Here is a 15,234-nt window from a genome sequence, read left to right as displayed (position 1 = left end):
AGCCGCCCAGACCGGTGGGTAACTACCCTCACTCCCCAGTGCCAGGCAACCCCACCCCTCCGATGACCCCAGGAAGTAACATCCCTCCATACCTGTCGCCAAACCAGGACGTGAAGCCACCCTTCCCTCCTGACATCAAACCAAATATCACCGCTCTCCCTCCCCCTCCAGGTCAGTAACTGGAAAGAAGTCCAATGATGACATCTTAACAGCGAATTATTCTTTTAATAGTTCATGATAGTCTGACCGTGGCTCTTCTTCAACCCCTTGCAGCCAACCACAACGAGGAGCTGCGCCTGACGTTTCCAGTGCGGGACGGGGTCGTCCTGGAGCCCTTCAGGCTAGAGCATAACCTGGCTGTCAGCAACCACGTCTTCCACTTACGGCCCTCCGTACACCAGACGCTCATGTGGAGGTAAGACATCATGCACTGAATCAACATACAGCAGTAGTTCTCAACCTTTTTTAGGCCATTATCCAAGTCCCTTACCGCCCTGAATATTACTGTTGATTATTATTCGGTGTTATTTCATTTAAAAAGCATGTGTGTCAAATAACAAAAGATATTCTACAAGTTTTGAGTAGGGATAGTCTTGAAAACTAGTCTAGATGGTGAAGTGAATTTGTCCCACAGTGTTCATAGGGCTGATAAGGTAGTTCAATAAAGCAAAATCTAAAAAGGACAGACTCAATAGATTACTTGGCTGAGTTGAGAAAGAGAGAAGAGAAGACTCAATAATATTTCAGGAGTATTATTAATACAAACATGCAGTATACCTTGAAAACAAGATAATCAACGTAAAACAATTGTTGTGCCACATTCCGTTTTGCAATGACGCTCTCGTTTTGTCTTGTTTTATAAATCCAGCACACCCATTTCCTTTACAGCGATGCGCTTTCGCTTTCATCATGAGCCACAGACCCCGTCTCGTTTACCATGCTTTTTGGCTGTGACTTATTTTTTCGTGTCATCACCATTCATATCTCTACAACCAATGTGTTTATGATTAAATTGTTTACAAGAGAACAAAGTTCTTCATAGACCTCACCTCTTAATTTTGCCCTCAAAGTGCACCAGATTGATGCATTTCATTTTAAAATGTAGGCTACAAAATGTTCTTTCTATATGCGTAATGTTTCCAAAGTCGATGAGTAATCATGTTAAATCTGTTATTGACCAAAATAATTGTGATTAGGATTTTTGCCATAATCGAGCAACCCTAGTATGACTATTATTATTTTGCACAGCCTGATCTTGCAGGCCTGCCGTAACCACAAAACAGCACAACAACAGTTAGAACAGACGGACAAAGGTTTCAAGAATCTCATTTTCTTCAATTCTTCTTTTTAGCCTCTGTGATCATTTGATTCTCAGTCAACAGGGACATTAAGCTTCATATAAGAGTAAAGAACCAATGGGTATTCTTCAATTCCTCTTAACCTTTGGCAAGCAGATTGAAAAGGTTGTGCACTCATGTCTGGCGGAGAATTATAAAAAAAAAAGAATCAAACCACTACTATTCCCAGCTAACTTGGAGAAGGTCATTCATGCATTAATTTCCTCTGATTTAGATTATTGTAATTCCCTTTACTCCGCTCTCACTCTCCCGTCTGGAGCGAATCAATGAGGATTCTTTTCTTCGCTTGTCTGTTCAGATCGGACCTGGAGCTGCAGTTTAAGTGCTACCACCACGAAGACCGTCAGATGAACACCAACTGGCCGGCGTCGGTGCAAGTCAGCGTAAACGCCACGCCGCTCACCATCGAGCGAGGCGACAACAAGACCTCCCACAAACCCCTGCACTTGAAACACGTATGCCAGCCGGGAAGGAACACGATCCAGATCACAGTCACGGCCTGCTGCTGTGTGAGTACACAAATCTGCAGAACTAACAAAAAGGTGAAAGGTTAAGAGGTTTATGCAAATCCAGACACAAAAAAAGTAGATGCCAGATAAATAAAAGTCAGACATAAAAAAAAAAAAATCTACCTGCAGATGATATTCAATGCTAAAGCTTGGAACAAAATAACAATATGATCTGTCAGATCTTTTTATTCCTGTGGATACACATGTTGAAACTAATACGCCCTTCTGAGGATGTTTGTGATAGTGACTTTGATGTTTCCTCTTGCAGTCGCACTTGTTTGTGCTGCAGCTCGTCCACAGGCCCTCAGTTCGCTCCGTCCTCCAGGGCTTACTGAAGAAGAGGCTACTGCCTGCAGAGCACTGCATCACCAAAGGTATATATACAGAACAACATAGTCACATTTTGCACCCTAATATCCTGATCAGAGTCCTTGCTTACACACTACATTTCTCCTCCTCCTGCCTCAAAAGTTAAGAGGAACTTCAGCAGCGTAGCGGCGTCGTCGGGGAACCAGACGCTCAACGGAGAGGACGGCGTGGAGCAGACGGCCATTAAGGTTTCCCTCAAATGTCCAATCACCTTCCGGCGAATACAGCTTCCAGCAAGAGGACACGACTGCAAACACGTTCAGGTACAAACAAATGCACCGAGAGTCAAAAATTCAGATTCCTTTCAGGGAAAATAGTGTATAACAAATGTGATTTTTATTTTCTTTCTCTTTCAGTGTTTTGATTTGGAATCATATTTACAACTCAACTGTGAGCGGGGGACTTGGCGATGTCCTGTATGCAAGTAAGTTCATCCAGCTTGAATACATAACAGTATTTGCCCTGTCTATAGTTTTGACTGTAATCTACGTAGTCAGCATTTTAAGCCCCGTCTCTCTTCTCTTCCCAGTAAAACAGCATTGTTAGAAGGACTCGAAGTGGACCAGTACATGTGGGGAATTTTGAACGCCATTCAAAAGTAAGTTGGAAACAAATTTGTAACGCAATAAATATAATGTATTTGTCTTCATTATTTCCTTGTATCTTAACAATTTCATCTGCATTTCACCAGCTCGGAGTTTGAGGAGGTGACCATTGACCCGACGTGTAGTTGGCGGCCGGTGGCTATTAAATCTGATATCCACATCAAGGAGGATCCAGATGGACCGCTGGCCAAGAGGTTTAAGACTATGAGCCCCAGCCAGATGATCATGCCCAATGTGATGGAGATGATAGCTCAGCTCGGCCCCGGACCGTCGCCGTACCCGTTGTTATCGTCGCAGCAAGGGGGCAACAGCGAATACGGCAGCCAAGGTAGGATGCAAAACATACAAAGTCATTATACCTCAGTCACACTACAAAAGGAGCATAAAATGTATTTACTGCTTTTATTTTGTGTGCAATATAGGCAACAGTTACCAGGGGCACGGGAACTTTGACTTCCCTCACGGCACCCCTGGCGGTACGTCGATGAATGACTTCATGCACGGTCCCCAGCTGTCTCACCCACCGGACATACCCAACAGCCTGATGTCCCAAGACAAGCCACTCTCACACAACATGCCTGACTCAGTGAGTTGACTTTATCGACTCTTTCAGCCTCTTTTTGTCTTTCTATCACATTTCTTCTGCATATTTCACCGTTTCTCTCTGTTTTGCTCTCTTGTTTATCCGTTGAACTATTTCTAAGTGTGCTATATAAATCAAGTATGAGTGTTTACTTCTTCAGTTAGCTTCATTTGGCAGGTGAGAGCAGAGGATGTTCGCCAAAGAAGCACACTGAGACACCTGAAAATATAAGTTTCAAGTGAACTACCAAGTGATAGGAAATAACCCTAAAATAGATTTTATGGCTATAAGGAGACATTTGAAAGCAAAGGCTTAGCTTCAGCTCTGTCTATTTTTTGTCCCGAGTTTGTCCCGAACTCTCGGCAAGAAAGCAAATATTTCAAGAAAGCGTATTTCCCAAAATTTTGAACTATGCCTTTAAAGCTAAGATAAAATGACTGACAATAAAAATCCATTTTGAAATCACTCACAAAACAAGTAATTTGAAGAATCATGATTTTGATGGGCCTTTTTCTCTATTTTCTGACAGTTTTTAGACTAAATGATTAAGCCATTAAGCCATTAATTCATCCTTAATTAAAATAAGTATTAGTTAGTCTGAAGATTTCCCCCGTCTCTCTACAGATACCTCACTCTGCAGGCAACGACCAGTTGCACGGTCCTCTGCAGAGCTTACACCCATCTCCGCACCCTGGGAGCCAATCAGGGCAGCAGCAGCTACACCACAGCGGGCCTCCTCAGCCGTCGCGACAAGCTCCGCCTCCTCAGCAGCAGCAGCAACAACAACAGCAACAGCAACAACAACAACAGCAACAACAGCCCGGCCAAAACAACCATCCTCACGGCGACCTATCCTTCAACCCCTCCAGCAGCTTGGACAGCCAAGCGGGGTCGGACATGCCCGAGCCATCATTAGACGTGAGTCCTGACACACAGCAGAATGATTTCAGTCTTAAAGGTCCCATATTATGCTCATTTTCAGGTTCATACTTGTATTTTGTGTTTCTACTAGAACATGTTTACATGCTGTAATGTTCAAAAAATCCTTTATTTGCCTCATACTGTTGACCTGAATATGCCTGTATTTACCCTCTGTCTGAAACGCTCCGTTTTAGCGCATTTTGACTGAATTGCAACGGAATTGCAACAGAATTGCGTTGCTAGGCAACAGCTTGGGTCCATGTGTACTTCCTGTCAGCTGACGACATTCACATACACTGCAACCAGGAATAAACTGGGGCACATTTAGAATGCTTACGTTTAAAATTGTGTCAAGGGTCTAAATATTGTATTTTCGTGACATCACAAATGGGCAGAAATCCTGACAGCTTGTTTCAAATGCAGTGTTTCTGAATACTGGCTGTGTGTATTTCCCTGTGGATTGAGTGTTTCGATACTTTCACAGTATTTATATAGGACTTAAGCCTGCTTTATAATAAAAAAAAACTTGAAAATCTCACTTTTTTATAATATGGGACCTTTAAATAATCTGTGTTCACTTCACTAACCAGATCATTCCTCTTTTCTTTTACAGCTTCTTCCAGAGCTCGCCAACCCAGACGAGCTGTTGTCGTACCTGGATCCGCCAGACCTCCCCAGCAATAGCAACGACGACCTTCTATCGCTCTTCGAAAACAACTGAGGCAAATTCAGACACACCATGAACTTTTCTGACTGCCTGCAGTTTCCCCCCCGAGAACCCGGGGGCGGTCGCTCAGTACTTGATAAACACAAAGATGCACTCCCTTTCTCTTCTTCCTCTTGTACAGCTTTCATCGGCCAGCACAGATTGACTGAAAGAGGTTCAAACTCCCAAGACGCGGCGCGGCGATACTTTTTGAACTGTGCAGCTATACTCAGTTGGTTTTTTTACGCCACACACAGGTGTTATGTGTGCACATTTAGGAACGTGTTGTAGCATTTTTTATTCATGTTTTGTTTCCTTTTTGAGAAGAAAAAAAAGGAATTCACTGTATAAAAAAAAAACCTGCGCTATCTGGCCAGTGTTGCGCTACGTCCATATTGTTATTCCAAACTGAGAGGCCACAGCTTCCTGGTGTCACAGCTCCATTCCCTGACTGGTTCCGGTTAGCCGCACTGTTTCTGTCCCACCACACATCATTTAAAAGCACAAGAGATTTTGGCAATGCAAAAAGGAAAAATCTGTCTTTGAGAAAAAGAAAAAACAAGATCAGATCAGCGTATGTCTGTCCTTGACAAAATGTTTTTTAAATAATTTTTTGCTCAAAGATTTTTTGGGAATGATCGGCTTCCACTTTGTCTACGATTGTGATACATACATATTTTTGTCAAAAAGAGATATCCTGCTTCTACAGTCCTCTGAGGGTTGACTGCTTGAATGAAGATTTTGGCCCCACTAAAACAAGTTTATACAGCATACCTGTGCTTCTACACACTATATAGTTCTCCTGTGCAGAGGAGCGATTTTAAAGGTACAATATGAGAGATCCTGTAAAGATCCCGCTGCGTTTATTGCTTCCTGCTACGACTCCCTTCCACGCCGTCTGCTCTGCGGTGTCGCTCGTGTCGGGCGTTTTTGCAACGTTGCATCTCTCTCCCTGTTAAATGATGTGCTGTTAAAGTAGTCTACAAAGTGCATGTGTGCCAAGCCCTTGTCTAGTGCTGTTCCAAGTGGTAAAAAAAACGAAAAAAGAAGATAGTGTGGTTTTTATCAGTTGCTGTTCCCACGGCTCTTTTTATTGTTTGTTTCTGTCAGATTTAGTATGATTTATTTAACACTAACATTGAAGGGATAATGCCGATATCAGCGATGCATTTATCATGCATTCGCTGGATATACTGTATTATGTTTTGTTTTCTTATTTTTTGTGTCGCTGCATAATTAAACTATCCGTAAATCTTTTTGGGGGAAACTGCTCACCAAAGTTGGAGAGATGAGAACGGAGAGGTTTGTGTTTGCTTGGTCCTGTGTGAGACTGCGAGTGTGTGTGTGTGTGTGTGTGTGTGTGAGAGAGACTGTGTGTGTGTGTGTGTGTGTGTGTGTGTGTGTGTGTTTCTATTAGTGTGATGGGAGGAAATATTGATTTCAAAGATATAGGGGGAGGAAAAATACAGTTTATCCATCACTGCTGTTCAAGAAGTGGTTTTTAAAAAGCAGTATTGTTGCAGACCTTTTTTTGCCACGTTTGTTTTCAGTTTCACTTTTTTGAGGAGAGTGCTGTTCAGTATGCAAATGTATTATTTTTTAAGAAATGCTATTGTACTGTAAATATCATTGTGAATATTTTTGTATCATCTTGATAATGTTTGTCCTTTTTGATCATTAGTCGTCCGACCTAACAACATATACGCTCCCAGACTCCCATCTAACCACTGACTTTGTTTGTAACCAGCATACAGACGGCTGTCTCGCGTCCTCGTCATGGGGAGGACAGTCCAAATGTCTCATAAGCTATTTCCTGCAGGTCGCCGTGCTTTCTAGTCACTTTCCTCCCAGTGCACTCTGTCGCAAACCTGTCGTTTATTGACAGGTGTCACCTTTTTATGTGCCCCCCTCTCTTCCCAGCATCAGCTCACAGTGATTGTGTAGCATCATTTCAGTTTTGACACGTTTGACGCAATATTTTCTTTCACGCTCGGATGTATTCGATTGAAAAACGTTCATGAATTTATGTTAACATTTCATCAGTGATACTGAACAGTAACAGTTTTTAAAAAGATGTGGTATCAGCTGGCTTTCAGTGTAATTAGTGAGCTATGTGAATATCATAATTGTTGCTAATTGTCAATACACAGTGGTATTTTAAAGATATATCACAACCATATTTTAAAGAAATCCATGATATTGTTTATATTTTTGTTATAGAAAAATGTGGCTTTTTTAAAAAAAGCACGAGACCATATACATTTTTATCCCCTTTTTTTGTTTTTTGGTAAATTATTTTGTACTGGTTTTCTTATTAATCTGTAAGGCTAGAAATCCAATTTCTTTCAACTGTAGCATTGTGCTGATTTAACCACCCTGGTTTTATGTAAACATAATTTTAAACGTCATTTTTAAAAGAAATATTATTTGTTCCAGTTCAGCACACTGACATGTTGTTTCATATTTATGTCACAAAGAGACATCAAATAATCCCTCTTTACACTGCCACATTTTCATATTTTCACGATCTGAATTGAAACTTTCGATCAATCTCCGTGGTCATCATTTCATATTTTTGAGCCAATTCGGTGTACAAGGCAGCACCCAAAAATCTGTAGTTGCACAATCACAATAAAGGGCCATTTCTGTGGGGGAAGTTGTTTTAAAAAAATAAATAAAAATTTTAAAAAATACAGAGAGGAAGGGCGCGTTCATCATTCTGGCCTGGAAAGGATGTCGAGGGCAAGGCTAGATCAAACGTCCCAAGGATGCCTGTATATATGTAAATGAATATAGAGACATGTGAACAGAAATGTATTCATTTTCCCTGGGAATGTGCATTGTTTCTTCAGAATAATAAAAAGCTTGCAACCCCTCTACTGGAAGTGGCTGAATATGGAAAAACTTGTTAGTTAGTGTCTGTGGGTATCTCTCCGGCATTTTTGTTCCCCCTCTGTAATATACTTTCACCTCTTTTGTTATAGGGGAACTGGGACAGCTATGTTTTACATGTAATATTTAGCCTAAATGTTCTAGTCTGTCACCTGCATACTCTGAGGTGCTAAAGCTAAAAAATAAAAAGAGAAAAAACAAGGTTACAAAGAAAATCGTGGGAGGAAGATGGTGGGAGGGACGGGTCCAGAAGATTGTAACCAAATCCATAGTTTGTACAATTTTTTGATATCATGAGCAGTTGGAAAAATGCTACAATCTAAGGTGATTCATGCAATGTGGCCATTGTCTCTATTGTGTACATTGTATGTACAATCATTTCATATTCTAAACTGGTCAGAACATAAAAGGAACTAATTGTGATTTTTAGTCTTGCAGAACTGTATGTAGTTAGATGATGTGACAACCTAATATTTATCTAATAAATATGTATTCAGATGATACCTGTATGTCGCTGTGGTCTTGTCTTTTGTCTGAGGATTACACACCTGCCTAACACCCACGGGCTGTTTATGCAAGCAGAAGGTGTAAATTATGGCTATCACATTTTTATTAATATAGCTAAAGGCCAGCTTGAACGTATGTGGAAATTATATGAGCCCACGTTAATTAACACAACATAATAAGGGAGACTAGTAAACCTGATAATTGGAATGACTTTGAGGAGTTCAGCAGTTATTATATGACTATTATAATACATTATATTGTTAATACTGATGCATTGATGTTTGAGCAGAAGTTAACTGTGTAGCTGCAGGAGGTGGAGCTAGTTTATACTACTTTATACAGTTAGCAAGTTTAGTCCAGTGGTTCCCAACCTAGAGGTCTGCTATTACATACAACAAACTCTATTTGCACTCATGAAATTATGTGTAATTTGATTTTGTGACACCTTTTTATTTTATTATATTTTATTAAAACATATATATATATATATACATATATATATATATATATATATACCTATATATATATATAGGTATATATATATGTTTTTGCCATGTACTTATATGTTGATGATATTTTAAAAAATCTAAATCATTTATTTTCCGTACTTTATTTAGAAAGTTCAATTTAGTAGTTACATAAACATGGTCAGATTTTTCATTACAAAATTATATATTATATATTTCACAGTATAAAAATAATAAAAAAATAAAATAAATTATACAGCAAATAAAATGTAAGGAAAGGAAAAGATGAATAACAAAAAAAATCAGGGTCTGTTAAACAAATGGAATAAATTTGAAATGTCTAAATAATCCAGTAATAGTATATAATAATAGTATATAATAATATAATATAGAAAATTATAATAATATACTATATATAATATAAACATATACTATTATTATATAATATATAATATATATAATAATAATAATAGTATACTATTAATAATAATAGTTTTTGTCAATTTAGAATTTTAAGTTTTCAATCGTAGTCAGATATATTTTTAAATCAGTATCTTTTAAAGCTTAAAAAGAGGGTATTCTTTTAAGCCATATCATTTTATGGATATAATATTTTACTAAGATATTGAACAAATTAATTATGTAAATAAAAAAAGCCCCGTTTTGCACTAGTGACACGTGATCACGTTTAACCTCGCGAGATTTCAACCGGCGGCGCTCGGAGTACTTCCAGGTTGTGTCAGAAAAACTTCCTCCCCTTCTTCCTCACACATTATGTCAGCGTGACTAGCGTGACACTCGCTCATTGCCGACCAGAGCGAACTAACATTAGCCTTTAAACAAGATGTTAATCATATCAAACCGGATAAAGTTATGTTCTCTGGCGTTCACCGCCGCCCGCATGTACAGCAGCGGCCCGGCGGCGGCCAACAAGAACCCCACGGTTTACTTTGACCTCTCTGCAGACAACCAGCCGCTCGGCAGAGTCACCTTCGAGGTGAGACAATAACTACTACTAACTAACACACGTGTGGCTTTTTACTCTCTCTGTTTGGTAATGTTTGCTTTTAATTTTAAATTTTTTAATTTTTAAATTTTTTAATTTAAATTTTTTTATTTGCACATATATAATACTGCACAAAATCCAGTCAATGAAAAAAAAAGTACTCTGGGCATGATTTAACGAACATTATTTGTATTTTTCTAATTTATTTTTATTTATGTATTTATTTGCACATATATATATAAAACTGCACAAAATCAAGTCAATGAGAAAAAAGAAAAAGAAATGTGTCAGGAAAGGTCAAGAAGCCTTACAGGCTTATACAAATGACCTCCCCCCAACCCCAGGAGGAAAAAAACTATAACAAAAAAGGAAGAAAGATCTAAACCAACATAATTTTAAAAATACAACAACAGTTAGAAGTACACAAAATGTGCAGGAAAACCTAACCAAACAGTGGAAAACAATCCAATAAAAACAATGAAATACATACAGAAAAACACAGTGCAGACTAAAATAAAATATATCTAAACATATCAAAAGATAATTAGATAATTCATTTTGAATGAGTACGAAAACGACTGCAGCTAAACACCTAAAATGTGTTCTTTGTCCTTATCATGGCTGTATAGAGAGAACAAGCTGAACAACATTTGACCCTGAGGCTTTTTTTTCTTCTTTTCTAGCTCAATGCTGAAGTTGTGCCAAAGACTGCAGGTGAGTACATGTTATGCATTTTAATTGAATATCTCCATGTTATGCAACTTCACACTTCCACTCCACTACACCTGAGAGGCAAATATTTCATTTGTAGAAGGGCTTCCTCCTCTCAGTCAGTCATTTTTTTATACTGAATGATTCATTTCCAAGGAACTTATGAGCACATCTGGTAAACACAAGATTTAAAGATTCATTTTTCTGCATATTGAGTACTTTGATTTGCTGATAATACCAGTGACGGTGAGATGAAGCTTCATGAAGCTCTCCAGCAAATTAATTTTTTCGAGGCGTCATGTGCACAAAAACCCACCTGTTGGTCAAAGAGTGTAAAACAGGACAGATATATAACAGATGATCTCAACCATGTGATCTGTGATATGGGCTGTTGTATTTTGCACCAGTAAAGGCTCAGGAATAATGACAAAAAATCACATCTCATTTATATTAATATAGGGTGTATTTTCTTGTAAGTAGCCTATATTATCATCGTACAACATAACTGTATAATAAACTATAATTGTATTGTGAGTAATGCATCAAATGTGTGTACCAGTAAATTAATCCTTTGGACAATAATTGTCTCATAAAAATGGCAGAAGGGGCAATATTAATGTTCTAAAACTGGAAAGTGGCAGTGGTTTAACCGAGCAGAGTAATCATTTCTCAAATGTGTTTCGGCTTTGGGCGTCATCGATGATCTCAAACCTCGATTATGCGCTCCACAGAAAACTCCCTGGATTACTCAACACGCTCCAAACCCCTCAGCACAGCACGTCACAACACTAGATAATACTGACATACTTTTACTGAAGTAAAGTTTTGAATGCAGGACTTTGACGGTGGCTAAATGATGCAAACAGAGGTTCATTTTTAATCTCACCAGATATTCAATATAAATCTGACATAAATCTTTCTCGTAGAGAACTTCAGAGCGCTGTGCACGGGCGAGGAGGGCTTTGGTTACAAGGGATCAATCTTCCACAGGGTGATCCCTAACTTCATGTGCCAGGTAGGTCTTTTCTCTTCTTTTTTAGCATCTCTTTTGTTATCCGGCATTACAGCTGTTCTCCAGTGTGATGATAGTGATGTGTTATTTTTCTTTTTCAGGGTGGAGACTTCACTAACCACAACGGAACTGGAGGGAAGTCTATCTATGGATGGAAGTTTCCTGATGAGAACTTCAAGCTGAAGCACACTGGACCTGGTAATCATCTCATAACTCAGTATTTCCTATAATGCAACAGAAAGCACAGGGCTGCACAAACTGCAGGATTAAGATGGTCGACTTGATCACTACAGAGTATAATGAGATTTAACAGCACAGTGGGATGCACGGGGCAGTGTGACACTACACAGGACAGTGCAAATGCATCAAACGTCACACTCGAGAAGCTGCAGTATTTGTGGCAGATAGATAGGCTGGCGTTTTTCAGGAAGTCTTCTCTACAGTAAAGTTGGAAACTAGAGTGATAAATAGAGCTGCAGCAATTAACCGATTAGTTTTCAACTATTAAATCAATTACCAACTATTTTGATAATCGATTAATTGGTTTGAGTCATTTTTTTTTAAGAAAACAAAAGTTAAAATTCTCTGATTGCAGCTTCTTAAATGTGAATATTTTCTGGTTTCTTCACTCCTCTATGACCATAAACTGAGTATCTTTGAGTTGTGGACAAAACAAGACATTTGAGGAACGTCATCTTGGGCTTGATGGACACTTTTCACCATTTTCTGACATTTTATAGACCAAACAACTAATCGATTAATCGAGAAAATAATCGACAGATTAATCAAGAAATGAAAATAATAGTTTGTTGCAGCCCTACTAAAAAATAAATATATTAGAATTGTCCTGAGCCAAAATCAAACAAAGACGAGGAACATATTAAGTGTATTAAATAAATTACATGTCGACGTAAATGTTTAGAATGAATTAATTTAATGTAAATGAACATAGTACATACTGTTCCTCTTTGTAACATAGGTTGTTACTCATTTTCACCACCAGGTGGCAGCATTATGCAAATAGTTATTGTGGGATCTGTTATAAATTAACTTACTGAAGTTTTAGATGATGATGAAATTTGTTTCCCTCAATGTGCCTTTTTCACAACGAACATTTTGACTTGTCATAATAGGTAAAGCACAGCAATAACATTAACAATGTTTTTTTTTCTATTAAAGTGTCCCAGTGAGCCAGCATGCAGAATACCAGGACCCTGAATCATTCATTGTATTATTTACAGCTGTGTTTTCCCTACTGTGACATGTCAAAATGTCTTCTGTGGCCATGAGGTTTGAATTTGTGTATGTATGTAAGAAGTGAACCATGAATCATATTGATCTGTTGTTTTTCCTCAACTGTGACTCAACATCGAGTTTATTTGTAGCTCAGGTGACGGTGAGCAATGCATGCGTTTTCTGTTACTTTAAGCTAAATGCATGACGTGTTTTAAAACATAGTAACGTTTTAATTTGCTGCATTGTAGGCATCTTGTCTATGGCCAACGCTGGAGCCAACACCAACGGATCCCAGTTCTTCATCTGCACCAGTAAAACAGAATGGTATGTTTCTGACAGATTATAAGGGTTGATGCTGCTGTAGTTATTCTATTACATTTCATTATTATTGGCCTTATTTAAAGTTTTACATCCGTACAGAGTTCTGATCATTAGCTGTCTGGGAAAGTATTGCAAAACTGAACAAAAACCGCCACATCAATACTTTTTGCATAATTTTTTTTACAGTGAGTTTCACCAAACAACTTTGAGTTCACATTTTCAAGAATTTAACTGAACACTACAAGTGTAAAAGCATCTATAGATTTGCCTTTTTAAAGTACAGATCATGAGAATTGTGTGCGTTCCTGGCCCTTTTTAAACTTTTACGGTGACTTAAAGGTGCTAAATGCAAGATCGGGAGCATTTCTATTGCCTCCGCACGGCTCTTGACTTGGCGACAGCTGAGCCGGTGGCTCAGAGCTAACGGTGCTAACAAAGTGGAAGGTGCTGACGGAGCGAATAGTGTTTACCTGAGGGGGAGCCGGAAGGGTGGGTGCTAGGCCACGGGCGCTGTTATCAGCTGTAACCGCCGTGTGAGAGCAGTGCAGAGCGGCGGCGGCTGTGAGCTGGCCAGTGGGGCACGCTCACATGCACTAAAAGCACGCGCGGCCGGCCCGGCTATGTCAACAAAGCACAGAGAAGCTTAGATTACAACACACACAGAGGGAGAGTGACTTCATTCTCTGCTCAGGTAGACATCACTCCTCTATATCTTTACATAACAAACAGTTGTTTACTGCTATATTAATGCCCCTCTTAAACTTAAAATGACTTCGTAATTAGGGAAATTAAAAACTCAAAAGAACTCATAACTAACCATTTTGCCTAAATTCTGTGAGTGCTTGTGGTGGCAGTGTGCAGTGTGGACACTGAACACTTTGAGACAGTTTGAGTCCCACACAACATGGACAAAGAGACCAGCATTTTTATATATTTCATGTTGAGTATTGTTGCTTCGCCAGGATCTAAACATAAAATCACTCCAATTCACCACCGCAGTCTTTATAGTCCAGGTATCAACAAGTAGTTGTGGTGTGTCAGTAGCTCCTCGTTCACCTCAGCTACACAAAAAAAGTGTCTTTAAATAAATATACACTATTTCTAAAATAGTTGAAGAGCTTTGGCATACCATCCAACCGTAAAATGCTGCTGCCGTTGGAAGGCTTTTGTTATTGCAGCTTTTTGAAATGTGTATTTAGTAATGTCCGGTTATTGTTAAAATGCTGTTTTTGAGGTTTTTTCCACCCTGCTGAGAATAAAATTCTTGGTGAAAGCTGTGATTTCTTGTAATGTTTTGACACGAAACATGATTTGTGGGGATTTGAACGACGGCCTAAAATAGCAGAATTATTGCAGAAATAGTGGCATCACCCATCAAGTCAAACCCCACTGGGTGCATCCTGGATTGTCTCACAGTCCGGGGCAGTGATAACAAACCTCTTCTTCTTTCTTCATGTAGGCTGGATGGCAAGCATGTTGTCTTTGGCAGCGTGAAGGAGGGATTGGACGTGGTCAAGAAAGTGGAGACTTACGGTTCGCAGTCTGGGCGAACCTCCAAGAGGATCACTGTCACAGACTGCGGAGAGCTGGAGTAGTGTACACGGTCGTAGTCTCATCTCCTGCTGTAATTTCAATGTGAGGATCCGAGTGAAAGAAGCTCTGTCTTCAGTCACCATGGCGCAGAGAGGGCTACCTCTCTTTGCTGGCAATAGATACTGTATGAGCCACAATGTGTTCAGTTAACGTTTTTAAACTGGATTACATCATGCCACTACAGATACTATTAGTTCAGTTAGCAACTAACTTAACTGGTATGGTATAAAATGTGAACTTGTATTATACAACACAAAATTACGGGTTCTATTGTATTTGAGAGATATTAATACATGAACATATAGTGAAACTGGTGTAGAAAATGGGCATTATTTGAAAAATAAAGTCATTGTTTTTCTAAATATGAGCTTGTTCATGCCATTTTTTTTATACTACATGACCTCAGATGTCAAAGTATTACAAAAATGCTTTTAAAAA

At 38.9% G+C, this 15,234-nt stretch overlaps 2 protein-coding genes across 11 annotated transcripts in view; both read left to right on the top strand.

Moving 5' to 3' along the window:
• Nucleotides 1-8,448, top strand: part of LOC141758023 (zinc finger MIZ domain-containing protein 1-like) — a 134,263-nt gene extending 125,815 nt beyond the window's left edge. For 6 of the 10 annotated variants that reach the window (XM_074619048.1, XM_074619047.1, XM_074619053.1 and 3 more), the window contains 11 exons: nucleotides 3-171; nucleotides 274-415; nucleotides 1,657-1,900; nucleotides 2,136-2,241; nucleotides 2,339-2,499; nucleotides 2,593-2,660; nucleotides 2,766-2,834; nucleotides 2,928-3,169; nucleotides 3,264-3,427; nucleotides 4,049-4,342; nucleotides 4,959-8,448. In XM_074619048.1, the coding sequence (XP_074475149.1) occupies nucleotides 3-171; nucleotides 274-415; nucleotides 1,657-1,900; nucleotides 2,136-2,241; nucleotides 2,339-2,499; nucleotides 2,593-2,660; nucleotides 2,766-2,834; nucleotides 2,928-3,169; nucleotides 3,264-3,427; nucleotides 4,049-4,342; nucleotides 4,959-5,066 (1,767 nt within the window). In that variant the 3' untranslated portion in view covers nucleotides 5,067-8,448. The remainder of the gene's footprint in view (nucleotides 1-2; nucleotides 172-273; nucleotides 416-1,656; nucleotides 1,901-2,135; nucleotides 2,242-2,338; nucleotides 2,500-2,592; nucleotides 2,661-2,765; nucleotides 2,835-2,927; nucleotides 3,170-3,263; nucleotides 3,428-4,048; nucleotides 4,343-4,958) is intronic. The other 4 variants (XM_074619054.1, XM_074619050.1, XM_074619049.1 and 1 more) reach the window with 1 other exon arrangement.
• Nucleotides 8,449-9,622: 1,174 nt separating this feature from the next.
• LOC141758033 (peptidyl-prolyl cis-trans isomerase A-like) lies at nucleotides 9,623-15,163 on the top strand. Its single transcript, XM_074619078.1, has 6 exons — nucleotides 9,623-9,914; nucleotides 10,607-10,637; nucleotides 11,561-11,649; nucleotides 11,748-11,844; nucleotides 13,131-13,206; nucleotides 14,663-15,163. Exons 1-6 carry the CDS (start codon nucleotides 9,762-9,764, stop codon nucleotides 14,796-14,798), a joined length of 582 nt encoding a protein of 193 aa, XP_074475179.1. The 5' UTR covers nucleotides 9,623-9,761; the 3' UTR covers nucleotides 14,799-15,163.
• The last annotated feature ends 71 nt before the right edge of the window (nucleotides 15,164-15,234 follow it).

Source organism: Sebastes fasciatus, chromosome 20 (genome assembly GCF_043250625.1).
Source record: "Sebastes fasciatus isolate fSebFas1 chromosome 20, fSebFas1.pri, whole genome shotgun sequence".
Lineage (NCBI taxonomy): Eukaryota > Metazoa > Chordata > Actinopteri > Perciformes > Sebastidae > Sebastes > Sebastes fasciatus.
Note: the sequence above shows the minus strand (reverse complement) of the source record. Positions and strands in the feature narration are given on the sequence as shown.

Bases quoted from the DNA above. Each gene is read 5' to 3' on its own strand.
- LOC141758033 (XM_074619078.1), top strand. From the start codon at position 9,762: ATGTTAATCATATCAAACCGGATAAAGTTATGTTCTCTGGCGTTCACC. The intron at 9,915-10,606 runs GTGAGACAATAA...CTTCTTTTCTAG, and splicing joins TCGGCAGAGTCACCTTCGAG to CTCAATGCTGAAGTTGTGCC. The intron at 10,638-11,560 runs GTGAGTACATGT...TCTTTCTCGTAG, and splicing joins AGTTGTGCCAAAGACTGCAG to AGAACTTCAGAGCGCTGTGC.